The sequence below is a fragment of the Halichoerus grypus genome, chromosome 13 (genome assembly GCF_964656455.1).
Source record: "Halichoerus grypus chromosome 13, mHalGry1.hap1.1, whole genome shotgun sequence".
In the NCBI taxonomy this organism is placed as follows: Eukaryota; Metazoa; Chordata; class Mammalia; order Carnivora; family Phocidae; genus Halichoerus; species Halichoerus grypus.
Genome location: NC_135724.1, coordinates 3,958,376 through 3,973,551, shown reverse-complemented (window position 1 = coordinate 3,973,551; position 15,176 = coordinate 3,958,376). Strand labels below are relative to the sequence as shown.

General features: G+C 46.5%; 1 protein-coding gene across 3 annotated transcripts in view; it reads left to right on the top strand.

The window, feature by feature from the left end:
* The window catches only part of ZNF407 (zinc finger protein 407), a 537,168-nt gene that overhangs the window by 471,053 nt on the left and 50,939 nt on the right, over nt 1-15,176 (top strand). For 2 of the 3 annotated variants that reach the window (XR_013443237.1, XR_013443236.1), the window contains exon 9: nt 8,893-8,986. Coding sequence is in view for 1 of the 3 variants with exons in the window: in XM_036117005.2 (XP_035972898.2) it covers nt 8,893-8,986; nt 9,872-9,878 (101 nt within the window). In the remaining 2 variants the exon portion in view is untranslated. Of the gene's footprint in view, nt 1-8,892; nt 8,987-9,871; nt 14,321-15,176 lie in introns of those variants that run through there. The other variant, XM_036117005.2, reaches the window with a different exon arrangement.

The window sequence follows — 15,176 nt, the reverse complement described above, 5'->3', positions numbered from 1 at the left end:
TGCTTTCAACAACTTTGGGTAAATACCAAGGAGCATGATTGCTGGATCATATGGTAAGAGGATGTTTAGTTTTGCAAGAAACTGTCAAACTGTCTTCCGAATTGCCTCTACGTTTTGCATTCCCACCCTAATGTAGGAGAGTTCCTGTTGCTTCACAGTCTTGCTAACATTTGATATTGTCGGTGTTCCGGATATTTGCCATTCTAACATGTATGGAGTGGTATCTCATTGTTTTAATTTGGATGTCCCTCATGACATGTGATATGGAGCACCTTTCTATATGCTTATTTTCTAGCTATGTGTATTAATATACACAATTTTATATCTGCATCCTTGCTGAAATAATTTATTAGGTCTAAAACGTTTCCTGTGGATTCCTCAAGATTTTTATATACAAGGTCATGTCATCTGAACGTAGATAGTTTTACTTCTTCTTTTCCAGTCACAATGTCTTTTTCTTTCTCTTGGCTGATTGTCCTGCCTAGAACCTTCAGGACAATATTGACTAGAAGTGGTGAGATGGACATCTTGTCCGGCTGCTTGTTTTAGGAGTAAAGCATTCAGTCTTTCACCTTGAGTATGATGTTAGCTCTGGGTTTTTCACAGATGCCCTTTTGCAGGTTGTGAAGGTTCCCATCTGACCAGTTCTTAGGAGTTCATTGAATGTTGTTGCTTTTTTAACCATGAAAGGGTGTTTGATTTCGTCAAATGCTTTTTCTGCATCCATTGAGATGCCCACGTGGTTTTTTCTTTATTCTAATAATACAATGTATTTCGTTGATTTTTGGATATAAAACCAACATTGCATATCTGGGATAAATCCTACCTGGTGTGGTGTATAATCTTTTTATATGTTGCTGCATTCAATTTGCTAAGATATTGTTAAGGATTTCTGCATCCACATTCATAAGAGATATTGGCCTGGATTTTTTTTTTTCTCATGATGTGTTTGTCTAGATTTGGTATCAGGGTAATGTTGACCTCATAGAATTTGTTGACAAATGTTCTATTCCATTTTTTGGAAGCCTTTGTGAAGGATTGGTAATAATTCCCTTTTAAATGATTGGTAGAAATCAACAGTGAAGCAACTATGCACCTGGGCTTCCTTGGTGGGAAGTTTTAAAATTACTCATGCAACCTCTTTCCTTCTTCCATGTCTATTTAGATCTTCTACTTATTCGAGAGTCTGTTTCAGTGGTTTTGTTCTTCCTAGGAAGTTGTCCATTTCATCTGTTACCTAATTTCTTGGCATAGAGCTATCTATGCACTATGTTCCCTTCCCTTATAATCTTTTTCATTTCTGTAAGAGTGGTTGTAGTGTTCCCTCTTTCATTCCTGATTTTAGTAATTTGAACTTTTCTTTTTTCTTGATCAGTTAAAGGTTTGTCAATTTATTGATCTTTTCAAAAGTCAACAAAATTGGTTTTGTTGATTTTCTTTATTGTTTTCCTATTGTGTTTCATTTATTTCTGCTCTAACCTTAATTACTTCCTTCATCCTCTTTGCTTTGAGTTTAGTTTCTTCTTTCTAGTCTTAAGGTAGAAAATTAGGTTATTGATTTGAGATCTTCTTTTTAGTATTGGCATTTACAGTCAAAGATTTCCCTCTGAGTACCAATTTAACACATCCCATGAGTTTTGGTATGCTGTGTTTTCATTTACATTAATCTAAAACTATTTTCTAATTTTGTTCATGATTCTTCTTTAACGCACTGATTATTTAGGAGTATTTTGAATTTCTCAAATTTCTTTCTCTTATTGATTTCCAATTTTATTCCATTTTGTTTGGCAAACACAGTTGTATGATTTCAATTCTCCAGATTTCCTGAGGCTTATTCATGGCCTAAAATACGGTCTATCCTGGAGAAGGGGGAAGTATTCTGCCATTGGTGGTGGGTGTTCTATGGATGTCCATGAAGTCTAGCTGGGTTTTAGCATTGCCAAAGTCTTCCACCCCTTTGTTGATGTCCTGTCCATCATTAAAACTGGGGTATTTAAGTCCCCAACTGTTACCGTTGAAATATTTGTTTCTACCTTCAGTCCTGTCAGTTTCTTCATGCCTTTTAAGTTTCTGTTGTGAAGTGCACCTATGTTTATAGTTGCTATATCTTCTGGGTAAATTTTCTCACTGTAAAATGTCCTTCTTTATCTCTAGTAACTTGTTTTGTCTTAAAGTCTATTTTGTCTGATATTGGTATAGCATACTAGCTCTTTTACCATCCCTCTACTTTCAATGTATCTGTATCTTTGAATCTAAAATGTGTCTTCTGTAGAGAGTTTGTAGTTGGATCTTAATTTTTCAATCCATTCTGATGATCTTGCCTTTTAACTGGATTGTTTAATTCACTAATATGGTTGATATTTTGCTTTTTCCCCCCCATATGGTTCAAATCTTTTATTTTCCTCTGTTTCTCCTTTTCTTCTTTTGCATTAAATGGATATATTTTCTAGTGTAACATTGTGATTCCATTAATGAATTTTTTATCTGTATGTTTTAAATTATTTTCTTAGTGCTTGCTTTAGGGCTTATAATACATCTTAATTTATCAGAATCTACTTCAGATATGTACTACCTTAGTTGCAATAAGATATGTAAATTGACCTCCTTTATAAAAGCTTTATTTCCTCCACCCTTTTTTGTGCCATTATTATTATACATATTACATCATATTTGTTACAAACCCAACAATACATTTTATAATTATTCTTGTGTATAATCTTATGTCTTTTAAAGAAGCTGACAGAAGAAAGAATAAGCAGGTATTTATAGAGTTTGTTATATTAATCTTCTAATTTACCATTTCTGGTTCTCTTCATTTCTTTCTTGGGATTTGTGTTACTATTTGATGTCATTTCCTAATTGCAATCCAGCACTGCAACCCACCAGCCTCCTTTGTGCCATTACTGTCAAATACATTACATTTCTGTAAGTTACAGGTCCTACAACACAATGGAACACACATGGTTTTATGCAATTGCTTTTTGAATAACTTGAGGAGAAAGAATAAGAAATATGCAATTATATTGCATTATATATATATTATATTATATTATTATATTATATTATATTTTATAATTACCTTGACCAGTGCTGTTTGTTTTCCTACACAGATTTATATTATTGTCTAGTATTTCTGGCTTTCAGCATCAAGAACTTTGCTTAGTATTTCTTATAAGTCAGGTCTGTTAGCAACAAATTCTGTTTTTGTTTATCTGAGAATGTCTTCATTTTACTTGTGAAAGATAGTTTTGCTGGATATAGGAATCTTGGTTGACAGGTTTTTTTTTTTCTTTTCATCACTTTGAATACATCTCACCGCCTCTAGCCTCCATTGTTTCAAATGAGACTTCAGCTGTTAATATTACTGGAGTTCCCCTGTACATATTTAGTAGTTTTTCCTCACAGCTTTCAAGATTTCATCTTTATCTTTGGTTTTGAATATTTTGACTATACTGTGTGTCTGTCTAGGTGTGGGTTTCTGCATTTTCCTACTTGGAGTTTGTTGATCTTAGATTTGTAGATTAGGTCACCTAAATTGTGTCCCACATTTCTCTGAGGCTCTGTTTCTTTTTCCTCATTTGTTCTCTCTCTGTTCTTCAGATTGCTTAATCTCTATTAATCTAGCATCAAGCTATCCTATTCTTTTTTCTGCCAGCTCGAAACAACTGTTAATAGATTTCAGTGACATGTTCATTTCTATTGTACTTCTAAACTCCAGACTTTTCATTTGGTTCTTTTATATATTTTCTTTTTTGTCATGACATTCTCTGTTTGGTGAGTCATTGTTATCATACTTTCCTTTAATTCTTTAAAGACCATCTCCTTTGGTTCTTTAAGCCTGTTTATTATGCTGCTTTGAGATCTGTCTACTAAGTCCAACATCTGGGCCTGCTCAGACAGCCAGTTTCTATTGCCTGCTTTTTTTTTTTAAACTGTGTGTGAGTCACACTTCCTTGTTTAGTTTTTTGTAATGTCTTGTAAATTTTTGTTAAAAACTTGCTATTTTAGGTAACATATTGTAGCAACTCTGGATATTGATACCCGCTCTGAAGTGTGTTGTTTCTTTATCTGTTTATTGTTTGCTTGTCTATATGCTTAGTGCTGCAGCTGGACTGATTCGGTGAATTAGTCTATTTCCCCTGTCTTAGGCAGCCTCTTTTGTCTCTGCTCCTACTTTTTAAAAATTTATTACTTGTTTATTTTTTATTTATTTATTATTTATTATTTTTATTATTACACCTGGTTTCCTAGGGTTTCCTAGCTTTCCTTGGTCAACACAGACTCATGGTCAGCCGCTGAATGTCAGAGGTTGTGCCTAAGTCCCTGAACCCATAAGCTTTTCACTCGTTAGATTTGGCTCTGTGTGTGACTGAGAGGCATATAGCAAGTTTACAAGTTTGTCCCCTGCTCCACCGGAGACTGGGAGCCTGGAAGTTCCTCTCCAGCACTTCAGAGGCCATGACGGGGGCATGTTCTTCTTGAACATCATGGATGACTGTGATTCTAGCAGGGCTCTCTTTTACTGATTTTGCCTTGATCTTCTTATTAAATTTCTGGCTGGCCTGTTGGTATCACACTCACCTATTAGCCTTCACTGACTGCTACCAGATTGTGCTACTATTCACAGCAATGCCCTCTGGCATGAATTTCTCCGTAGTCTGATCCACACAAGGTTGGGCCTGTTGGCAGGAGCAGCGTATTGCCTGAGGCTTTCTGTGGCCCTCCTCTGGGCAGAAACTTTGTGCTATAGAGCAGAAGCTGTGGGGTGTGTGTACAGGGGCGGGGGGGGGGCGGCATTGTGGGACCTGGTGCCACCACTGCCTAGAACAGATCTTCCTCAGTGCAGAGCCAGGGGTGATGGGAGGACCTCTGTCCACTGGCTGCCTAATCCACTAATTATAGCTCTTCTACCCCAGGAATATGGGGGATGTAAGTGCTGCCGCTCAGCTGCTGTGCCCAGAATTGCTCTTCAACACATGGAGCAATGGGGGATGGAGCACTGTGCTCTTCACCAGCTGCCCCACTCTGATCCTCCTTGCAGCAGGAGCTGGGCATGGGGGCATGGAAGAGCTGCCTGGCTTCTGCCACCTTATCAGGGAAGGCTCTTTGTAGCACAGAGCTGTGGGACATGGGATCTGCAATGTTCAGCCATTGCTTTATTTGACCCAGAATAGGTCTTTCACCCCAGGCATCTGGGGAGTGGGACCTGCCACTTGGCTTCTGAACCTGCTGGAATAACTCTCCCACAAGAAGGAGCTGGGTGGAGACTGGGTGCAGCCCCTAGCTTGAGACTGGGTGCAGCCCCTAGCTTGAATGCCAGAGTCTCTCCTTGTTTTCACCAGGTTTCCATAATTTTGTTGGATGCATGGTTGTTAATTTGTTCAATCTCTAGAGACTTTGATGATTGTCTTTGCTAATTTTAACCAGTTTAATAGATGTCTTTTGGTGGGAGGAGCTTCCTCAATCTCCTCCCACTGCATTCTTGGAGTCCTGCCTCTGGTTGTTCTGTTTTTGTGAAGTGTCTGTTTATTTCTTTCACTCATATTTCTATTGGGCTGTCTGTTTTCCTATTGACTTGTAGCAGGTGATATGTACATTCTGTAAGTGTACATTGTTGGAAATATGTGTTGCAAAACATTTGCCCACTTTGTGGGTTGCATTTTTAATATCTTAATGGTATTTTTTGATGAATAGGAGTTCTAAGTTTTAATATTGTCAGTGCTTTTTTTGATGGTGTTTTTATAGTTACTTTTCTGTTTAAGAAATCTTTGCCATCCCAAAGGTTGCAAAAATGTTCTCTTGTGTTTTCTTCTAAAAGTTCTTTTATCTTTCACATATAAATCTGCAACCCATCTGGAATTGACTTTTGCTCAGGCAACCAGGTTCTTTATTTTCTTACGTGGATATCCAAATGACCTAACATTTTTATTGAAAATGCCATTCCTTCCTCACCACGCTACAATATCACTTTTTTCCTAAATCAGACTGTATTTGTGTAGGCCTGTTTCTGGACTCTCTATCCTGCTCCACTGGGAAGTTTATCTAACTTTGCCCCAGTACTACATTGTCTTATTTACTAGAGCTTCATAAAAGGTCTTAATATCAGTAGTTTAAGTCCTCTAGCTTACACTTCCTTAAGATTGCCTTGGTTATTCTCGGCCCCTTTTGTATATTCATGTGAGGTTTGGAATTAGTCTGTCAATTTCCACAGGGGGGGGGGGAAAGCAGCTGGGAGCTTTGTTGGGATTGTATTTAACTTATACATCAATTTGAGGAGAATTGGCATTATTAATATATTGAGTCTTCCAATCCATGAATATGGTATGTCCCTTTATTTTATTTATATCTTTTATTTTTGTCCTCTTAAAAATGTTTTATCCTAATTAATACAAAGGCCATGCATATGTTTTTAGATTATTTCTAGATATTTGATGTCCTTAATACTATTGTAAATAGTATCATCTTAAAATTTAATTTTCCGTTTGTTGCTGGTATATAGAAATACAATTTTTTTAAAATATTCACCTGGTATCCAAAAATCTCCCCCCTCATTCAATTTTTTAAGTTACTAGTCTATTTGTTTTCCTCAGGTGAAAAGGATTGTGTTTGTCATATTCAGTTCATGGTACATTACTGCCATTTGTCCCTGCAAGGCCTCTCTCTTATATGGTTCCTTTGTTTGCTCATCCCTTTTATCTCGTTTCCTCCCACCCTCTCACTGACCACCATTTTCATGTGCCTTGTGTTTGCTCTCTGGTTACTAGTGGGTCTGGGAATTTTTTCATACTCTTATGGACTTTGAAGTTTCCTACTTGGCAAAGTTACAGTTCATGTTCCTTACCCTTCTCTTGGTATTGCTCTTTACCTTGTGGAATTTTAGGATTCCTGCATTTTTCTTCTTGTCTTTATCTCAAAACATGATACCAGAACTGAAAGCATAGTTCTCTCTGGCTTTTGCCCACCCATCGGCTAAAGGGAGACCGAAACCGAGACCATGTGTACACCAGCCTCCACCACCATATATGAGCAGCAAAAGTCCTGAGTTAAAATTCATAGTCGCATTTTCCTGCATGCAAATAATGTACGGTAATGCTATTGCTTCTTAGCCTTGCAGCTGGCCTAATACTTCAGCTGTGGGACAGGGCCTCCTAGGGACAGTAATAATAACATGGAAGTACTAGTAGTGATTGTACCAGTGCTGCTCTATGAGCATTATTATGTGCCAGTGTCACTAATATGAATTCAGCACTAGCACCCCGATGTTGCAATGCACTCAATTCATAAACTGTTTTTAAAAATCTAATAGTGCTCATCATCGTACTAAGATTTCTACAATAAAAGTAGCATAGACCTTATCATGGTGCTCTGGTTCTGTATTATGTAAGGCCAACACCTGCGTAGATATGCACGTCCAGAATGTAAACCAACGTGCACATGCGTGACAGCAAGTGCAAACTGTGGGTCTGAGGACATTAGGGAGTACTCTGTGGTTGGGACTCACTTTCCACATCCTACCCATTTCTTTTGCCTTATTACATTGGAGTGTCATTTGCTCCTTCCAGGTCTCGCCCCATATTATCTGCTTCACATACCTTTGAGTTTCATTTCTCAGTGAGAGGTTAAGACTTAAAACACAAATATTCCCAGCCTTTCATCCCTGTAACAAACGAGTGTGGAGGGGCTGCTCCATACCAGGCACACTCCTGGGCTACATGGGTGGGACCCAGTGGGAGGCACTGGGCACGGGAGGCGCATCACACAACATCGAGGGACTGGTTCAGAAGCCCTTCCTAAGAGCAGGGATGAGGGGAAATGTAGATGACTCTGAGCATGAGAAAGCTGGGCTCATGGGGGAGGAAGCCACTGAAAGGAGAGTTGGGGACACTGGAAGACACATGCTGTATGATTTCCCATTTTCCCCTGAGCCTGGCCAAAACACTCTTAATTCATTGAGGACTCGACTGAGGTAATCCAAATCAGATCTCAAATTTTTGTATTAAGTTCTACCAAGTCACATTTATTTTTATGTCTGATGTACCTGACATCAAATAAACAGTTATTTTAAAAATTGGGTGCATCACAACACTATGACATAGCCAACCTTTAAAAAAAATGAATGATTTATTTAAAAGGTTGGATGTGTCATACGAGCGTCTAAATCAGCAAGTGAAAAATCAGACATCCCAGCAGCTGGGCAGCCAGCAGAGAACAGAGGAGTGAAAATGGTGCAGATTAAACAAAGGATATTTTTTTTCCCTAGGAAATTAGAAAACAGTGTGTAAGTGTGACATTACATGGCTGAAATTGAAATTATTGGAATGTATGTACTTTGCATTATCCTAAAGGATGCTTGTTTAGACCTGATCATGGTAACACTTTTTGTTTTGATAACAAGCCCCCCTTTTTTAACCTGTTAATGGGTTTTACAAATGTGTCCAGTTCTGTTTTGTTCTCAGAAGCCTTGGGATGCTGAGAGCCTACCAACAAATGTGTGTGTGTGTGTGTGTGTGTGTGTGTGTGTGTATTTTCTTTTACCTCCTTGCCTGAAGATGTTGTGGAATGTCTAGTTGCAGTGAGATGGGGTAAAGAATTGAGCAGACCTTGCAGGTCATATGATGAACAGGTTTCTGTCTGTGTGCCCCCCTCTATCCCCCGGTTCCCCGCTCAATCGCACACCTCAGGAGGGACATGTTATAAAGCTGTGGGGAGAATGCTTACCAGGTTAGCATGCCCATTCCCATTTTTAGCTGTGCGACCTTGAGCAATCCCTTGACCCTCTCTGGGCGTTCTCTTGTTGGTGGATAAAATAAGAGGTTGGATTCCAGATGCTCTTAAAGGTCCAGCCTGTCTCTAACCTCCAATTACATGGGTCTCTAATGTCTTTAATTGCAGGATCCATGCCTGATGTGTCTCTCCCCAGCAACACAGTGTATAGGGCACTCAGTGAAAGATTGTCGGATTGGACTGAACGAGAGAGGCGTCCAAGGTGAGCCGAGGGTTGGGCCGAAGGGAAGCAGTGGAATCCATCATAAATATTTTCAACCAAGGGAGAGCTGTGTTGGGGTGCGTGACTGGTCTAGATTCACTTGAGCATGGGATTTGGAGCCCCGCCAGGGGAAGGTGGGCAGGAAGCTTGGATAAAGGCTGAGAGAGAGCTCGGGCTGGGACGGCGGAGTTGGGGCCGGAGCACAGAAAGGAGATGTTGGGAGCTCCAGTGATGACATCTCCAGGGGAATCCTACCCTGGAGGGCAGGGGACAGGCAGGAAGGGAGCAAGAGAGGGGAGAGCCCCAGGCCCACAGCTGCCTGGGCTCCACAGACCCCTGTGCCCCTCCTGCTGGGCCGGCTGGGCCCTGAGTCCACGGGCACCCCTCATGCTAGCTGGGCCCAGGTCACACCGGCTGCCAGAGAAGACGCGGAGGGCGGCCCTGGCTTCTCTGGGGGTCAGCTCCTGCTCTGGAAGGCCCCACAGAGGCGACTGTTGCACCGTGCCCGGGAACCAAGCCTCTGCTGCCGGAGGTTCCTCATCCGAGGACAGGCTGGAGGGGCTGCCGAGCAGGGTGGGCAGGGGTGCTGGGCTCTGTGGGCCGGGAGCACCTGCCATCGTGGGGCAGAATGGAACCCGGGCCTGGAGAGGAGCCGTCCTGGCGGCTCGGGCTTTGATGACACCAGGCCGGGAACCTCCCTGTGACCGTCCCACCCCTCCTGAGCCTTCTTACTGGGGGGCTGCATCCCCTTCTCCTGGCCCCACAGGGGTCTCCTCTAGTTGTCCCAGTCCCCGCCCCCCCACCTACCTTGTGAAATGTTTTGAGACTGAAATAAGAGAATGCAACTGGAAATATTTTGAAAATAAAAATAGCATTGACGTGCAGGATATGATCGTATTTCTGGGCTCAGCTGCCGTAGCTGTGAGGAGCAGCCCCGCCGCCACGCCATCGCACGGGAACGCGTGTCGTCGACGCAACACAGCACCACACAGCACGACACAGCACAACCGAGTCTGTCAGCACTGCATTCCTCTCATTAATCTCATTTACCTGGTGCTGCTTGCTGTCCTGGCTGGGACGGCGTACCGTGACCCCTGTTCGCTCCCTCCCAGCCCTGAGCTCGGTCTACGGACACGTGTGAGCTGGGCCGCGCTGACGTCCCACGCTCGTGGACAAGAATGGAGGAGCCTCTGAAGTAGAGGTGGGCCAGCTCCAAGGGCACCTTGCAGGGCCTGGTCCTTCATCCTGGCCTCTGGAAGCACATTTATTCTGCATCTCAAGAAAGAAAAACTGAAACTACAGGCCACAAAATGACAAATAAAGTCTTTTCAGACACTCTCGGAGCGGCAGGAAAGACTCAATATTGTTCCCCTGATGGGATCAGTATTCTGGAATGAAGGTGGGTGACCCTTATGGAGAGGAGGGCGTGCGGCTGGGCTGTTTCGCTCTCGAGCTCATCTCATCCCTGCTGTGTGGCAGAGAAGCCCCCGGCTGAGTCCAGCGGTGCACACACCACCTGAGCTGGGAACTCTGATCCGCCCCAGGGCTGCAGGCTGCTCACCTCCCTGTGGGGGTGCAGTGTCTTTGCTGCATTTGCTCGCACTGTCCCCAAGGGTCACCTCCCACCACTGCATGCTCCCTGGGTCCCGTAGGAGCATCTCTTCCAGACTTTGCTCTGGGTCCGCCCTCTCACCTTGAGAGCCTCTGGCCCAGCTCACGTTTGTCTCTCGAGCCTTCTGGCCGATCTGAATTACCTGTTTGTGGGTCCCAGCCAGCCCCCACCATGGCACCAGGACCCACGTGCAGCCACCCACAGCGTCTGACACTGCGGGGCCAACGGCACCACTGGCCCAGACCACCCTTTCGCACTGGGTGCCGGAGGCCCACGTGTTTGGTTTGCAGCCGTGAGCCCATCAGCCTTCCTGTCCTACCATAGTACACTCTTCACGTGACGTGCTCCCAGTTACCATCCACGCTCCCTCGGAAGTTCCTGTCTTCGGCCATGTCATCCTCTCACTCTCCTGCGGCTCTGTGGCGTGGTTAGCGTGATATCTGAGAAGGAGGGGCTGAGGCAGCAAAGCCACCTTGCTCAGATCACACGAAGCCGGGGCAGCCATTGGGGGATTGGTGCACCTGTTCATTGGCGCCATCTCTTCTGTGTCTGTGACACATTCCCCACTTTCTGTCGTCATGATTGTCATCCCAGGACCTCAAAATGGTTGCTGTGGTTCCAGCCATCACACCCTCACTGGAAGACAGGACAGGAAGAAGGGGGCGTTTTCTACAGAGACCCCCATCTTTGCATCTGATAAGAAAATCTTCTCTGGCAGACTTGCCCTCATGGCCCATTGGTCAGAACTGGCCCCCCTTCCCCGCTCCTGGACCATCACCAGCAGATCTGGGCCAACTGTAATTCACTCTGTGGGGCTGGGGGAAGACCCTCCTGGTGTGGTGTGCACAGCACTTGAGTAAGAGGGGCTCAAGTAACAAAATCAATTTTCCTGATACCGGAACCCAACTGGGGTTCCTTAGTGGGAAAGCGGGGCTCGACAGGGAGCAGTGTGGTGGAAGGGAGCTGCTGCGACAGCTCCTCACTCCCCCCGCCTTTGCTTCCTGCTTCAGCCTTTGCCCCGGCTGACCGGGTTTGCTCATCCCAGGCCAGCCTCCAAGCACTTCCCAGGCCTCTTCGCAGCCTGGGAGTTGGCCCGACACCCAGGCCCATGGGCTCCCTGCCTCTCAGACTTTGAACCCGCCACAGGAGGGATCCCACACTGCGCGGGGACAGGCACATGGTTCCGTTTGATTGGTGCCCAGGCCCTGGCATCACACTTTATCCTGCACGCAGCCGCCCTGGCCAAGAGGAGCCGTGTTCCTCTCTCCCTGCCACCACTTCTCCAGCCAGACACAGGCCCAGAGATGCTCCCACGGCACGTCCCTTCCTCTCCTGCGGCTCCGAGCCAGCACACCGCCAGGTTACCCACCAGCCGGTGACGATGGTGCCACCATTCCTGAAAATGTGTCCTAGGGTCCGGGTGGCCCTGTTCTCCTTCTGTCCCTCTTCCTGTATTTAGAGACAGAAGAGAGAGAGGCTCCAGTTCAATATTCCTGTCACGGAGGGCGTGTCCCTGGCTAGAACCCAGAGGCCGCGTGCACCTTGACTGGCTGGATGCAAAATGATGGGGAGCGATCAGAATCACAAGATCCCTTCTGCTCTGATAGGGATCCTTCTGGCTGCTGTCATGTGGGCACCTGGTTGGTTCTTAGTACAGGTTCGAGGAATAAAGTGGGGAAGTTCGGGGTTTTCTGGGAGGGGTTCCCATCATAAGCCAATGAACATACTTGGAAGTGTGTCCGGGTCCCTGGTTATCCCTGTCTGGAGTGTAAGAGGTACTCTCCCATTCCTCCATGTGTGTTCACACTGTTGCTTATAAACTCCTCACCAATGAGTTCCCCTTCTCCCTCGCCTCTCATGCTAGAGCCTGAGAGCCTTGCAGGGTCTCTCCTGCCTCCACTGAGGGCCTGGAATCTTCTGTGCTTCCTCTTTGGCTCCCAGTGCTGCCTGCCGCCTTGGATGAGAACCCGTTCCTTGGTCCCCCCACCCTTCTTTGTTGTGCCCCGGCAGGGAAAAATATTTATTTTATTTGGTGATACCTAATGATATTGGAAATACAGCATGTATTATCTATCCTCCACTCCTGGAGATGGTCTGGGGCCAGACACTGCTCTGCGGCGATAAGGGGATCCCATGACTGTCCGTGCTGCACGTATTTTGTTTCCTGGAGAATTTAGCACAGGTAGAGGGGCATGGAGACTTTTCCTTCCTCTTGGGAAGATTTTTCATTGCATTGTAAAAATGGAAATTTAAATCTGAAGCAGGGCCTTGGGCAGCTGGTGTTTCCACTCAAATTATCATGCCTCAGCCTCGTCACAGGGGTCCAGGAAATGGTGCTGCGTCTGAGGTGACAGTGGCCCCGACGCGGGCCCCGCTGGCTGGGCCTGCCCTCTGGCCCTCCGGGTGCCTGCACGCGGGGCCCTGCCGCTGCCTCGGGGGCTTTGCCCAGAGCACAGGCTCACCCCGTCCCCACCGCCGGCCTCTTCCCTTCCTGCACCGGATTTGATCCAGAGGAGACCCGCGGAGGCGATGCACACATCTCTGAAATATTGTTTCTCCCTCCCAGCCCAGTGTTGAATCCTTTTGGCTAATGGAGTCACTGGTTTATGTTCAGGGAGGCAGGGAGGATGTCGGGGGCTGACTCTAAATTATGTGTGGGGGGCTTGCGGCCCGGCCCCATGACAGGAGCACTTCTGATTTATCCTCTGCAGCTGGAGACTGACCTTTCCCCTTTCACTCCTGCTTCTCCCCCCTTGGGCTTCTGAAGCAGCACACATCTTTCCATCCCCAACTGTGTGCGGGGAGGCAGGCCCTGGGCCTAAGCGTTCCGGAAGCTTCCCTCTTGCCTGCGATATTGGAGAATCCTGTTGTCCCAAAGCCCTCTGCCTCTTAGGAGCTCTTGGGATGGCTTCATCTTCCATATTTCAACCTGGAGAATGTTGGAGAACGATGCTCCAACTCACTGTCAGTGTTTCCAGAAATAAAAACCGAGGGACAACTCTGCAGATGGTGACGTGCCCCCTTCCCTGGAGTGGGGTGGATGTGCGTGTGTGGATTTATGGCCGTGAGAGGGACGTGCCCCGTGTCCCCTCTGCTCCCTCCCTTTATGACGCCCAGCTCTTGGGTGAGCTGGGTCAGGGTCTGCTAGCTCCCGCGTGGCATGCTTCCTCCAAATCAGCCCCACGGACGTCAGACTCCCCACACTGCGCATCCACCGCGGCCCAGGAAGCCAACGGAGCGAGGCAAAGGAAGCAACCGAGAGACGGGAGGCGGGACCGCCCCAGCTGTTGGCCACTCGGGGCAGCAGAGGTGACCCCGGGCAGGCTGCAGGGCCGGCACTGTGCTCGCGCCCCCAGTGCTGCCCCAGCTGCCCTGGCCCAGGCAGGTTCTCACAGGGGTGCTGGCAGGTACCCCCGGCTGGGGGCCTGGCTTCTCACCTCGGGGGAGCCTCTTCTCCGGGGGTGACGGTTGTTTTTTGAAGGACGAGGACAGTTTCCCTTCACTCCCAGGTGGCTTCTGGCAGGCTGTTCACAGGGGCCCAGCCACCCACTGTGCCACGCCTCACCCAAATTTACCAGAGCCAAACGGATTAGGAACGAAGTCATTATAATAAAAAGAATAAATATGCCGGGTGAAAAATGGATTATTAATTCAAGCTGTGCCCTCCGTCCCAATAATAAATGACCTAGCATTAGGAAAAGCCGGTCGCTAAATTAAAACGAATGTGGGAAGGTGCCCCCCAGCGCGGGAGCCCACGGCCGGCCGGTCCCCTCCCTCCCCGAGCCCCAGCCCCAGCCGCTCCCGATGACAGATCCTCAAGCCCAAACTGACAGCTCCTCAAAACCTGCCGAAGAAAGCCAGCATTAATTAAGTCATTGCTGGACTGTAATTTCCTTGAGAAGTAAAAAATTCTCACACAAGAAAAGGTTACAGAGACCTTTTCTGTGTCAAAATTACCATGCCGCATGAATATTAACGCTCTTAATGAAGACAACCTTTTTTTCATCAAGAAGGTTCTGGAGCAGGTGCCAAACCTGAAGTCTCACTCCGTGGGTTTCACAGTCTCGGGAAGTCGGCACAATGCGGTTTTCCCATTAATGCCACCGTTCCCCCCACGGTCACACCTGCCTGTCCCCGCCCCCCACATGCAGAATTACAGGTGCGCCTGGGCCCTAGCGGGAGGCCGGGAAGAGAGGAACTCGGCTCTGACCCCAACTGCACCCACGGTCCTCAGACAGGTGGTGAGCACCCCAGTTGGCCTCTGGAGGACACTGGTGGGCATCGCTGGCCCGGGGCACCTGCAGGCGGACCCGGGTGGAACAGGCTCTGGGTGGGACACCGGCCGCGTGTCCTGCTTTTCCTTTCTGAGGTGCAGCATTGAGTGATTTCTCCTGGGCCATCACACGATGGCCCCTCCCCTTGCCCAAGCCCTTTGCGTCTGGGGAGACTATTAGGTGGGGTAACTTGGAGGTCGTCAATGGAGGGTTTTAGCACCTGTAATGAGTGCCCAAATGTCAGCCCGATTATTAATAATAATCCAATGAAATCTCTTGACTCAGTTGTTTTGGTCCTCGGTTA